General features: G+C 43.6%; 1 protein-coding gene across 1 annotated transcript in view; it reads right to left on the bottom strand.

Annotated features, from left to right (window-relative positions):
• Positions 1–13361, bottom strand: part of Fer1l6 (fer-1 like family member 6) — a 147179-nt gene that overhangs the window by 30526 nt on the left and 103292 nt on the right. The window contains exons 24-32 of the mRNA XM_032915788.1: positions 13247–13357; positions 12829–12990; positions 11274–11454; positions 9329–9555; positions 7633–7758; positions 5857–5893; positions 3814–3938; positions 2074–2205; positions 1048–1173 (exon numbers count right to left, since the gene is read on the bottom strand). Coding sequence (XP_032771679.1) covers positions 1048–1173; positions 2074–2205; positions 3814–3938; positions 5857–5893; positions 7633–7758; positions 9329–9555; positions 11274–11454; positions 12829–12990; positions 13247–13357 — 1227 coding nt within the window. The remainder of the gene's footprint in view (positions 1–1047; positions 1174–2073; positions 2206–3813; positions 3939–5856; positions 5894–7632; positions 7759–9328; positions 9556–11273; positions 11455–12828; positions 12991–13246; positions 13358–13361) is intronic.

Genomic DNA, 13361 nt, shown 5'->3' with positions numbered 1-13361 from the left:
AAAGACTCCATCACAACACCCCTGCTACATCACAGTGTGATGGTACTCAGGAGGGAAAGGACACCCAAAAAGTACATGATAAAAGGATAATTTGTTTTCTCTTCTCATTAATCTTTTAATTCTTGAGACAGGGTCTCACTGTGTGCTTGGCTGGCCTGGAAGCTTCCTGGATGCTGGAACGAAAGGCCTGTGCCGTCACACCTGACAATTAGCTTTCCTTTTATACTTTGTTAATGCTCCTTACAAGGGATATAAGCAACATGAACCGAGGTAGCATTGAATAAGAATACTACAAAGACAGTCACAGAAACCAAATCTAAGCAATGAGTTAAAAACAAATCCATGACCCATGAGGATTTGTACAATTGAATGTTATGTTTGGTATTCCACCATCCCAATGAGTCAAAAAGTTGTAATTAATGTTTTTCTTGACTCATCATCAAAAAACCTGGAGAACATAATGTTTTGAGTTGGTTTTTTTAGTGCACTCAAAATGAAACTTCTGACTGCAGTAGTGCAGCAGTAAAGCCACAGGGAGAATTCACCACAGTAGCTGCCCTGTTGGGTCCTGGGTGCCTTTCTCAGCTCCTCCCACTGTCTTCCCTGTGAGTATTCTACTTCTGCCTTTGGTTTCCTTTCCCACTAGCAGGTAACCTAACACAGGTAAAGCTTAACAGACTGATCTGGACGCCTCCTAAATGCCTATGTTGAAACTCAAGTGTATTGGACCTATGGCTGGCTATAGGCAGGTGACTAAAACTAATAATGTCACAAGAGTGGAGCTGTAAGTTTCAGAAGCTGCTCTTTCTCCCTCACATTCACATCCCCAGAGGAATGGCCATGTGAGGACAGACATACAAGCCAGCAGAATAGACTCCACTAGACACTAACCTTTTTTTGCCATGATTACTAGAACCTCAATCATGACTTACAGCCCCCAGAACTTCGATAAAAAAACATTTCAGTTATTTAAACCCACTTATGGTATTTTGTTTCAGCACCGTGGCTAGGCTAATTCACCGAGTAGATCAAAGGAGGATGGCTCACCGCAACAATGTACACACGGATCAGTACTTGAATGGGATGATTGGGTGGAATTCCTTGCTGGATTCTCAGCTGGCCACTGTCCTCTGAGGTAGAATCCTCTGGGCTTTTGTAGATGCAGAAGGAGCCCTGGTACCATAGAACACAAGCCAGAAAACAGAATAGTCATATGACCTATAAGAAACCATAGTGGGTGGGCCCAGTGGTAGAAAAATGAACACAGCCCAAGTGACTGAAGGGCATGGACTAGTGTTGTCCTTTGTCAGGGCTGTCTTTGGGCAACGTATACAAGCTGCTAACCTCAGCACTTATTCATGGCACACTAGTGGATCGGGTCAGTATGTTAATGCCCTCACTACAGGGCATCACACGAGGAGTATGACAATGGGATTTGAGTGTTTTTTATACATGGAATGCTGTGCCCAGGTCTCTCTATTTTCTCTGTCTGTCCTGAGTACAGTATTCCTCTTTCCAGACACAGTAATGAAGCTTTGGGAGACGAAGTATATTGCTCAAGGTCATGCAACTAACTACTATAACAAACAAGATTTAAATCCAGGTTGGTGAACTGGGTTACTTGGTATATTTCAGCATGCTGTCTAGCACCTTAAAAGCCCAGCATGCAGAAGTGAACACTATATATTAGTGACTGCTTTGTGACACTGAAACCCCAAGTCTGCAAGAAAAGGGTATGGGTTGTTTGATTTATCTTAGTTTTTCAACTGGCAAATCTGCATGGATCACATATTTAATGTGTTATGGTTGAGACCGCAATGAAAAAGATAGTAGTCCTTATGGGTAGTGACTATGTCTTCATATATATTACATAGAGTGAGTTTAACCCATTGACCACAGATCAAAAATATCTTCAAAGACAGGCCGGGCCTTGCAGGGTTTCAGAGAAGTTTCAGGGTAGGCATTGAGGGTCATCTCCGCCACACACACATCCCACATCACAACCCCATTATTAGAATTGAGCCATGGCTGACGTTTATGGACACAAAGAGCAGAATCCACATGGGAACATGCCTTGAACTTTCCTATGACACGGTCTCCGTCCAGACTGTGATCATCTTCTGTCGATTTGCCTCTGAAGAGTTCAAAGGTCTTCACCCAGTCTTCAAAATTGTTGAATTCACTCTCAAGATCACCATCATAAATCTTTAGAGAAAAGTAAGATTATACTAAGATGAAGGAAGGTTAATTACTCCATCACCTTTAAACTCATTCTCACTCAGTTTGAAAACAGACACAAATATAGTCAAATTCTTCACCAGAATATAATAGGAATGGCATTGGGTTCAATTCCCAGTAGAATCCCTGTTCCCATTAGAAAGCTCACAAGGACAGCCTTTATCGTCTATATTCCTATCAGCAACCTTCTCTTCTGAGGTTCACCGGAACCATCCATTTCTGTTTTCTGTTAGCATGAAGTGAATAGCTCCCCTCTACCACACGCTCCTGACACCATGGGGTTCTATCCAAACACATGGGCTGAGCGATCATGGTCTGAATCCTCTGAAACCATGGGCCAAAAGAAACCCTTGCCCCAAGTTGCTCTCTTAGGTATCAGATCAGAGCTATGCACAAAGAACCGTACAAAGGGTTAGTGTTGGTTTAATGAGAAAGACCCAGGATGCCCAAAAACTGGCATTGAAATACGCCTCAGGGAAAAGGTAAGAGGCTACCATTGATTATCCTTAACAGTATAGGGGAAATATTGGGCTCAGCACTCCTAAAGCTAACTATTATGAATTTCATAAAGTCCTCTGCATAAACATTGAATTCCAAGAAGAATAGCCATCTGAACACAAAAAGAATTATTTATTTTGATGTGTATGAATGTTCTGTGCACTGTATGTATGTGCACTATGTGTATACATAATTCATGTGGAAGCCAGAAGAAGGTGTCAGAACCCCTAGAGTTGAAGTGACAGATAGTTGTGAGCTTCCAAGTAGGTTTTGGAAAGCAAACGCAGATCATCTACAAGAGCAGCAAATGCTCTTAACCACAAAGCTGGCTTTCCAGCACACAAAACATTTTCAAATACATAAGCATAAACACAACAACTGTTTTTATGCTTCATTGGTGTTATTAGCCATTAACTATAGACTCTAGTACTTTGAGGAAGTTGAAATCACTAATATTCATTAATTCATAACATACTGAAAATTGCAAAGTGTTTACTTTCATTATAATGCATGCAGATATGAATTTTCCAAGTGGGAAAAGATATATAGACTTTAGAAATGCAAAGTAGAATTAAATTTGAGGTTTAGAAATATAATTAAAATATGTATTCAAATTTCCTGTCAAAAGTATCCAACTTGATTATCTGCATATGTCATTGGTGTAATTCGAATCTTCACAACCATTACATATGCCTCTAGCTAATACCCTCTTCACTAATGTGGATTGGTCTGACGGAGCGGACTTTAGCTGGAGCTCCTGCTATTTTGAGTATGTACATGCCACGTGATGATGTCAAGCTCCCAGAGGAGTTGAACACTGTAAATTACCTCCCAGGTTGAAGCTAACCAATGGGTGTTATACCCTTGCTGAATATATGGTGATGTGGAGAAGGAAAATGGACAAGCTTCATTGTCTTGGCTTATGTACACGTTCGACTCTATTCTCCCACATGAGTGACTATTAGGAAGACAGCATGGGTTAGTTCAGAGAACAGACTCACGACATTGACCACAGCACTAAGAGAAGCCTGCTGTTGAGTGCTACACCCCACCCCTGGAGGCCCAGGGCCCACAGACCTTCAGTACAGCCAGGTTTGGGATGGCCTCATTTCCGTCATCTTTCAGTTTCTTCTTGAACATTTTGTCTTTCTTCTTTTTGGGACCGTCATCCACATCCAACACTACCTCACCAGGCTTTGCCTCTGTGGATATTCGGCAGACACTGTTACAGAGTTGTTAACTGCAGGGTTACTACATACAGCCCTGGAGTTTGTATCATGTGTACATGTAAAGGTGGCTGCCCTGGGGCCAGGCAATGCAGTGTTTGCTGGGCCAGCTCTGTGCATGAATACATTAAACCTGGCACCGAGAAGGTACGTTATTTGTTCTTCAAGCGAGCTAGCAGAGAAAAGACCTGAGTGTGGATGCTTCTGAGGCTTTTTGTTAATGTCCTCAGGCTCTTCAGAGTCCTCTAGTTCCAACATGAGGCTCAAATTTGTTAAGGGTCTCCACAAGGTCCTGCTAATAACATTATTGAGTAAATTTTTTTTAGTAGCATCCTGGGAAGAAAAATGACTGGAGACAGACTTCAAGTTCCACTATTTCTAGCTGTGTGGCCTTGAATGGGTAACTCGACTTTATTGTATCTCTGTCTCATCATGGGAATGATGAAGATGCTATGGGACTGGCTGATCATAGGAGGAAAGTGAAATGAAACATGTCAATTAGGGGCCAGGTTCTCATGTGTGTGTGTATGTATCCATGTGTGCATATGTGTGTGTGACGTGTGATGTGTGGTGTGTGTGTATGTGTGTATGGTATATGGTGTGTGTGTGTATGTGTGTGTATGTGTGTGTATGTGTGTGGTGTGTGTGTGTGTGTGTGTGTGGTGTGTGTATGTGTATGGTGTGGTGTGTATGTGTGTGTGTGTGTGTGTGTGGTGTGTGTGTATGTGTGTGTGGTATGGTGTGTGTGTGTGTGTGTGTGTGTGTGTGGTGTGTGTGTGTGTGTGTGTGTGTGTGTGTGTGTGGGTGTGTGGGTGTGTGTGTGGGGTGTGTGTGTGTGTGTGTGTGGTGTGTGTGTGTGTGTATGTGTGTATATGTGTATGTGTGTGTGTGTGGGTGTGTGTGTGTGTGTGTGTGTGTGGTGTGTGTGTGTATGTGTGTGGGTGTGGGGTTTGTGTGTGTATGTATGTGATGTGTGTATGTGTGTGATGTGTGTGGGGTGTGTGTGTGTATGTGTGATATATGGTGTATGTGTATGTGTGTGCGGTGTGGTGTGTATATATGTGTGTGTGGTGTGTATGTGCACACATGTCTGTGGTATGTGGTATATGCAGCTGCATTGCCTGTGTGCACGCGCACATGAGTGTGTGTGTGTGTGTGTGTGTGTGTGGTGCAGTCACATTGCCTCCCCTTCCTCACGCCCCCCACCCCATGATATCATGATATGTGGTGTGATATGTGTGTGTATGTATGGTGCGTGTGCACATGGGTGTATGGCATTACCTCTGTGCATATGTGTGTGTGGTTTCATCTATTACTTCTATGTGTGTGTTGGTATGGGGTGTGTGTGTGTGTGTGTGTGTGTGTGTGTGTGTGTCCATGCTATTCTTGGCTGCTTGGTTTGACTGCTATAGTTAGGTTATGACTTGAATTGAGCTTTCAGTCACTTCCTAAGCTTATTTGGTTGAGCTTCTGCCAAACCAGATCTAACCAGTCCTTGCAAAGTGAGTTTTAGGTCCTGGATCCAGATCTTTCCACTCAGCACTGTTAACATTTATCTTGTTGGTTTGGGCTTCCAGATTGATTTGAATTTTTATCCTGCTGTTTCCACACAAAAGCTCGGCAGAGGACTCGAGCCAGCCAATTCCAGAAATTAATTTGAATTACAGACTAGTTCGACTTTAATACCTATAAGACTCTCTTTTCTGGTACTACGGGACTGAACTCAAGGAATGTCAGGTAGGTTCTATCCGCCAACCTTCTGCAAGACTTTTGGAACACGTTACCATCTTCTTATGTAAGCAACAGATACAAATATAGAAATATACCTCCCATAGCCTCTTACTCTGATGGCCCCATTCTATATCCAACCCCTCCCCTCAAAATAGCCGCTTACTTGGGTCCCTTTTCTCCTTGTGGTTGTTCTCCTTTTCCTTAAAAAGAGAGGAATAAGATCATTGACATTGCTATGTCTACTTTACTAAGTCAGAATGCTAACTACTCTAATATGGTTATCCCAACTCCCTGCAACCTCAGGAACGCCATTTTGAGACTAATAAAATACCCTCCAAGGAGTCTCCAGAATGAAGTCTCACTGTGAAGAATGGCTCACAGCTGCAGTGTGCATGCCCTAACCCAGAGAATAGCATCTGTACAGCCAACAAAAGTGTCACCAATGTAAAGATTATCGATTGTTCTCTGTGGACAGTTCTTCACAGCCATAGGGAAGACAAATATTTTACATTTCCCTGCAACACCCCTCAGCCTGCCTATGAGCTTTACCTGCTGACATGTTGGGCCCTTGGGTGGGTCTTAGGGGTTGTGAAGGGTAGTAGAAAGACAGCAAAGGGTTAACTATTCATAGGAAGTATAAGTATCCATCCCGCAAAAGAAAGTGGGGTGGAAGAGGGGTAGTGTTTGGTTTGTCAGTTCAGTGTATGCCAGTGTTTTTGAGAATTCCTGGATGAAAATCTAATCTTTCTAATCTACAGAGTCCTCACAGTCTCAGCCATGATAGCATGTGTCTAATTCTTGCTTTCTTTTTAACTTGGGGTTGATAAATCATAGTTCAATTGGTCATTGAACTGCTACCCAAATTTGCAGGTCCATTCCCCATGGCTCTCCAGTGCTATGACTTCATCCTTGTATTAACCCATGTGTATGAGGCCCTATGGTTGCTCTGACAACCCCCCAATTATTACTATTTGCTATGCCAAGATCTTTTTTAATGTGGATCATTTCCCCTACAAATGTAGAATTCTCTGTGGTATCTCCTGCTCCTGCTGCCCAAAGTTGAACTCTACTTCTCCTTGCTGACTTTCCTAAGACTCACAGGGGTCAAATCCTGAATGTACTAATTATACTGAATAGCCTTTCAGGCTTTCCAACAGAGCTTGTGTTCTACATCACCTCCAGCTAGAGGGTGGGGAACTTGTAATCAGGATCCTTGGTCTTCTAGACTCTTCCCTACTGCATTTTAACAGAAACATGTTTTTAAAATGTTAATATTTTAAAAAATCAGTTCTTTGATAACTTCATACATTGAGTCTTGATTTACCCCTCACCCAACTCTGTCCACACCTACTCCTTCTTTTCTTCCCACCCAGCTGTGTCTTTTCCCCCATCAAGGTCAATGGGTGATGCCCAAGTGTTCTTGGATGCTCATCTGTCAAGGGAACAGTTAGTTATACTCAGCTTTCAAGGGAATGGTTATACAGCATTCCTTCATCAAATGCTAAGGGATCTTTGTGGAAGAGAGGGAGGGATGAATACAAAAATCAGAGGTGGTAGATGACTACCACAAGGAAAATATGTCATCTGGACACAACAAGGAAGCTCTACATATGGACTCAAATTAACTGTGATGGCATGCACAAGACCTCTGCAAGCCCAAGCCAGAGCAAAGCCCAGCATGGAGAGAGGAGTTGAGCCTGAAGTTCTGCCCTTAACTCAGGAGCAATCATTAAACTGTTAAGAGAGGAAGAACTAGGTTTCTCTAAGAGTTCAGTCTCTGGAAAGTAGACCAGAGAACCATGGACTACCAAATGGGATCACGTTAGGCCCGCTGGCTCTTTATGCTGGAATTTAAGTGGAGGCAGGTGGCCTTGAGAAAGGGAGAAGATGCCACGTTCTCCCTGAGTCCCTTGACTGTCACAGGCAGGGGAGACTCTACCTTCTGTGCTTTCTTTACAGAGGCGTAATACTTAGACCACCAGTCAATGACATTTTCAGCAGATTCATCTGCTATAGTCCTTCTTCTTCTTTTGGTGGATCTCCGGGAAGGCATCCTGGGATCTCGCTAAGGAATGAGAGATAGGTTACTAATTGGCCTCATGTACATGCAGAAGCCATCCGGTTAACTGTAGAACAATCTATGTAGGTGCCCAGTGAGAGGTGGGCAGAGGTTGGTTTTGTGATAACAGTTTTCTATGTTGCTTCAATAAATGAACATTTAATTATGTTTTCAACCATTCATTAATTAATTCAGTCAATAGCTATAAAGATGTGGTATACTGTGTTTGGCTTTAGGGATATAGTGAGGCTTTACCACAAAAGCAGAAACCGCTAAGTTCAATGGAGAAGAGAGACATGCAGCAAATGAGTACCAGACCCTGAGACACATATAACAGAAGGAGCATTGGCTATAGCTGTCTTGGGTTAATAATCCCTAAGCAATTCATGTAAAATATGTAGTTCTAAGTTTTCTCAACTAAGGTTGACAATACTAGCCTACCTCACTGTGGGAAGTTCAAGTGGCATGAAGTAGGAACTCCCTAGTTGGCTTCATTTCTAATTTAAGAAGTCCATCTAAAACATAAGCTGTGGGCAGTAGAAGAGGTTTGATTATATGTGATAACTATAATACATATTCCAGAAAGGAGACATTTGGAGAAGATGGTTATCATATTGGCAGTTGTCTATAGAAGACTCACCATGCACCCATCATCTCTTCTCTGCCCAGAATCTCTAGTGGACCTACTGTGTGCCAAATATTCTATCAAGGACAGGTCATACAAAGACACGATGTCAACAAGTCATATCCAACCTGGATTAACAGGTTTATAAAGCTAACAAAATCTGAGAGTGAGAATATTCATAAGTGTCTGGTGCAAAGCTGGGCCAATTGCTTTTGCATTCCAATTTTTACTATCTTCTGGGCAAGAAACTTCTTAGGATTTGTTTCTGAGATGAGCTCTCCCTATGTAGCCCAGGATGGCTTTGAACTTGTGGTCCTCTTGCCTCAGCCTTATGGGTTCTGGGATTACAAGTCTATACCATTGTAATCCACAAGGAAAAGTTTAAAATGATCTTGTGCTTTGCAACTAAATGTGTGACTTCAAAAGACTGACACCATTTTTGTTCCGTGGCCTTTGGTCCTCTCCATCCTCAGAAACTCCCACATTCTAACCAGGATCAACCTTGCTCAGTTTTGAGGTCATCAGGTGTCAAGAGTGCTATGGCAGCAGACACCTGAAGTGTCTTTCTCCTCTTTAGAATTCAAAGGACACATCTTCTTGGTCATGTCTGACCTTGTACAAAGGAGGCTCTAAATATTTGAGCAGTAGTCCTGGATGAAGAAACCCTTGCCTTTCCAAGCTAATGAATTTGGAAGAGTTTCTGTCCCATTAAATATTACTGTCACATCTGACTGAGACTTTAATTTCATACACAGTGACTTTCCAATCCTCCAACAGTACTTTGAGGTGGGCATCAATATCTTCCTTGTAAGCAAGGAATCTGATACCCAGAAATGTGAAGTTGCTGATTCAACGTCATACAGCTGGTTGCCACAGGATTACTGTCTACATTTTCCAGTGCAAACTCTACTGAGCCTGGTAGATAAGACCCAGGATGACCGGTTGACTGACCTTGATGTGTCCATCTTTTGGTGGTCCCTGTGCTACAGGTTTGTGTTCAGGTTCCAGCATCAGAGAGGAGTCTGGCATGTCCACCAGGGTGGCCGTCTGGGCCTGAGCAGAGTCAGGTACCTCTGTGGGAGGTGGCTCAATATCCACATAGACGTGATCTGTTGGGAGGTCCTTGGAGGAGCTGAGGAGTTCAGAAGACTGGACTGCTGCTGGTGAATCTGAAATGGCTGAATGAAAACTCATCTGGTTAGACAAGGAACACAGCCGTTATAACCAGATTCAAATAGGGCAAGTTCTTGACACTTCTGAACCTCACTTCCCTTATTTCTAGGATGACAGCAAAACTACCAATTTTTTGTAGGGGGATAAAATTAGGCTATGATGTATGACATCTGATGTATGATAGGCAATCAATGAGTGACTTGATTAATTATTTATCCCTTCGAGAAACTCTGGACATTGGGATCATGAAAGTCAAGGTTTAGGGCACAGGCCCTCTACATTTATTGTCTCTCTCAATGTATAAACCTATAGAGATTTTGAGGTTTCAGAGGTCAAGGAACCCCTAAGTGGAGGCAGAACACTGGACACATGATCACATGTGCTTAGTGGAAAGCAGAGTTTTACAATTGGACTCCTGTGGAATTCTAACTGGGTCACTGGTGTCACTAAGGGTCATAACATTTGTCCAGAGTTGTCAAATGTCCTCTGCACTTCATGTGGTACAACTCAACAGTGATGACCATTTCTCAGTCTGGAGTCTCCATGGCTACTAAGGCCTCACTCCCCTGGGTGTGCCTTTCAACAGCAAAGCTAATCCAATAAATTCTCATAGGTATCTACTCTGTGCTAAATACAAAAAGCCAAGCTGAAGTAGACATCCATAGAATAGCAAGATCCCAAACTGCCAAATGAAGCAATACTCAACCCGACAAAATTGGACAGTAGGAGGTAAAGAGGAGGGGGCTAGAGAGCATGCTCGAAAGGAGATAGAGGGGCTCAGACTCAGTAATGGAGACATGCAGAGTGGAGTAAAACAGTGCTGTCCTTCAGAGCACCCTCTGACTCTATTCAAAGCAATTTCATGTACACACTCCTTGCGACCAGCACGTCACTCCTGGGTAACTAGGCTGGAGAAATTCCCACACAGCATCCTCCCTTGGGAAACATACACAGGCACTTTTATAACAGAGACTTTGGTGAAAGTGGAGAATTATAAACCAGCTAGGAGCCCAGTCCAATTGGGGAAAAAGGGAGATACAGTAGATGCAAAGGATACTCATGATAAACTAATGAGCACATGACAATATGGATGATATTAGAATGTAACACTGAATGAAAAGAACCAAAAACATTACAGCACTATATCATGTGTGTAGATCAAATGTGCTTAAATTTACAGGAGGGTCTGGGAAGATGGCTAAGAGTGCATACGGCTTTTGCAGAAGACCTAAGCTAGATTCCCAACACCCACATCGAATGGCTTATAATCACCTGTAACTCCAGCTCCGGGGTGTCTGATGTCTTTCTTTTTCTGACCCCCATGAAGGGTGTGTGTGCATATGTGTCTGCATGTGCGTGTGCATGCGTGTGTAGCATGATAGTGCAGCATTGAGATGAGAAGTGAGATTAACTATAAACCCTTGAGAACCAAAAATGGGACAAATTAAAATAACACTTAGCATAAAGCCAAGAACAATTGTGGAGAATGGGGGCTAGGGAGTAGAGTTTAAGAAATATTCAAAGATGTCTCAACAGAGGACTTGATTCTGATATGAGTCTTAAATGATAATTTGGCAACTATGGTAGAGAGAAGAGAGGTTTAAATTCATCAGAAAGGCCCAGCCAGCCACTCGGAGTCTTTGAGGCAGATGCCACCGTCCACACCCACAGGCACTATGACTCTATGGTGGTTTTGCTCTTGAATCTAGGATGTACTTCCTACCTGGCCTGGCCCCAGCTCCATCCGTCTGTGAAGTCAAGGCAAGGGGCTCTCTCGATTTACATAGAAACTGCTTCAAGCAGTTGATGGTGTAGGTGCCCACGAGGGTGCTCCTCCCGAAAGCCCTCCAGTCTACCACACAGATGCTCAGCGGTGGGTGCAGTAGCTCATTCTCAGGCAGCTCCTGCAGGGGAGGTGGAAGGAAAATGGCTGTACCAGGGGTGGTTGTGCTCTGACCCTGTAGACCACAGGCGGGCACAGCTGGGTGTCTGCCTCCCTTCTCCTGGCCTTGACATTCTTGTCTTCAGGGTAGCTCTGCAGCTTGCCCACACTCTGGGAACTGTCTCTTTAACCCAGAAAAATAAGCACTGAACCTGTGGGGACTATTTATTAATACTAATTCACTCTAGGTAAAACTCCAAAAAGATTTAAATTGAAAAATCTCTCCCACTCCTGTATTTCCACAGCAATATTTTCAATCCTCTTAGTTTGTCATTGCTGACCACGAGAACCTCGATCAAGCATTAGCTTAACCAGTCCCCATATGTGAAACAGATCAAGGTCAAGCCATGAGGTGTGGCTCTCAGAGGACAGTGTTGTGCACATCTGTCTCCTCCAGTGCCCCACAAGGATCCATGAAGTCTTCTGTGGAAGATTGCAGATACTACACAGGCTTTAGTGTCATATCTGATCATTTAGGACATGCATCTGTGGAGTTGAGTGGGTTGTCAAAGAGAGCTTCCTTTCCATAGTTAATTCCAACCACACTAAAACTGTGTGTGTTGAAATATTGAAATAAATAAGAGCAGAGCTGTCAGGAGACATAACTTTATGCATGAGAGTGACTGACGTTATAAACACAAAGAACATTATTTAAGTTGGTCTTCAAAGTAAGTTTCTACAGAGCATTGTGTAGACTGCAGTTCTCAGAAGTAACTAGGGAGCTTGTTAAGCTGGTATGTCTGATCCCCATTCTAAACACTTCTGCATTTGGTAGACAGGGCTAGACCTGATGTTATATAGCTTCTTCTTTGGGGTGTGTGAGGGTATGTCCTGAGCATTGAACCCAGAGTGTCTCACATGCTAGTTAAGCGCTCTGCCACTTAGCTACATTCCTAGCCCTATCTTTAGTTTTTATTTTTAAGACAAGGCCTCACTAAGTGGCCCAGGCTAGTCTGGAACCCTCTTTGTGACCTGGTGTGGCCTAGAATTTGGGATCTTCCTGCTTCTGTTTCCTGAGTAGGGAGGACAACAGGCCTCCACCATGATGTCTAGCTGAGAATTTGCTGCAGGTGGGGCTGGTGTGGATTGGTGATTCAAATAACCCTGTATAGGCATAAGTTTCCTAGCTTTCTTTGCTTTATTATAAGATCTAGACCCGGGCATGTGAACAAGATATCTACTTTTTTTCTCATTCTGAAGTCCTGGCTTTCCATAATTATTCTACCCATGAAGACAGTCTACACTTGAAATCTTGATGCATCCTCTCTCTAGGCCAAGTGGGTGAAGGAAAGGGGCCCAGCTGAGGGAAGGGAGCTGAGGGAGGAGAGACCCTTACCACTTCAAAGGCCTCTGCCTGCACGCTGAAGTTGGGGTTGTTCTTGTAACTTTGGATCACGCAAGATTTCACACCTCGTCCTCCACACTCAATGAGAACCTGTGGCCGATCCACAGAGAGGAGCTGTACCTTCTTCATTTCTCGGACACCCCAGAAAAGGACCTGAGGAGAGGGTAAACAGAGCCAGAGAGGAGCCTTGTGTATGACCAATTGAAAAGTCAAATGTGACTTCTGAGCAACCATATGGTCTTCCAGCTGCAAACTATGTAGCTGGTAGTAGGTACCGCACTGCCTGGTTTAGCTGGCGGGGTCTTCCCTGGGCCAGCTGCCCACCCTGCCATAGTCCTTCAATGATGTAGGTGGAGCCACCCCTCCCCATGAGTCCTATGGGGCAAGCCTCCCCATTTCTGAACCGTACCTCGACTCGGTATTTACTCAGCACTGGCCGGATGTTGGAGGGAACAGGATAGATCTGTGTGATGTCAGGTGGGCCAGTGGGAGGGAGGCCCTGCAGCCCAGAAGAAGGGACCTGT

This window comes from Rattus rattus, chromosome 1 (genome assembly GCF_011064425.1).
Source record: "Rattus rattus isolate New Zealand chromosome 1, Rrattus_CSIRO_v1, whole genome shotgun sequence".
Taxonomy (NCBI): domain Eukaryota; kingdom Metazoa; phylum Chordata; class Mammalia; order Rodentia; family Muridae; genus Rattus; species Rattus rattus.
Note: the sequence above shows the minus strand (reverse complement) of the source record. Positions and strands in the feature narration are given on the sequence as shown.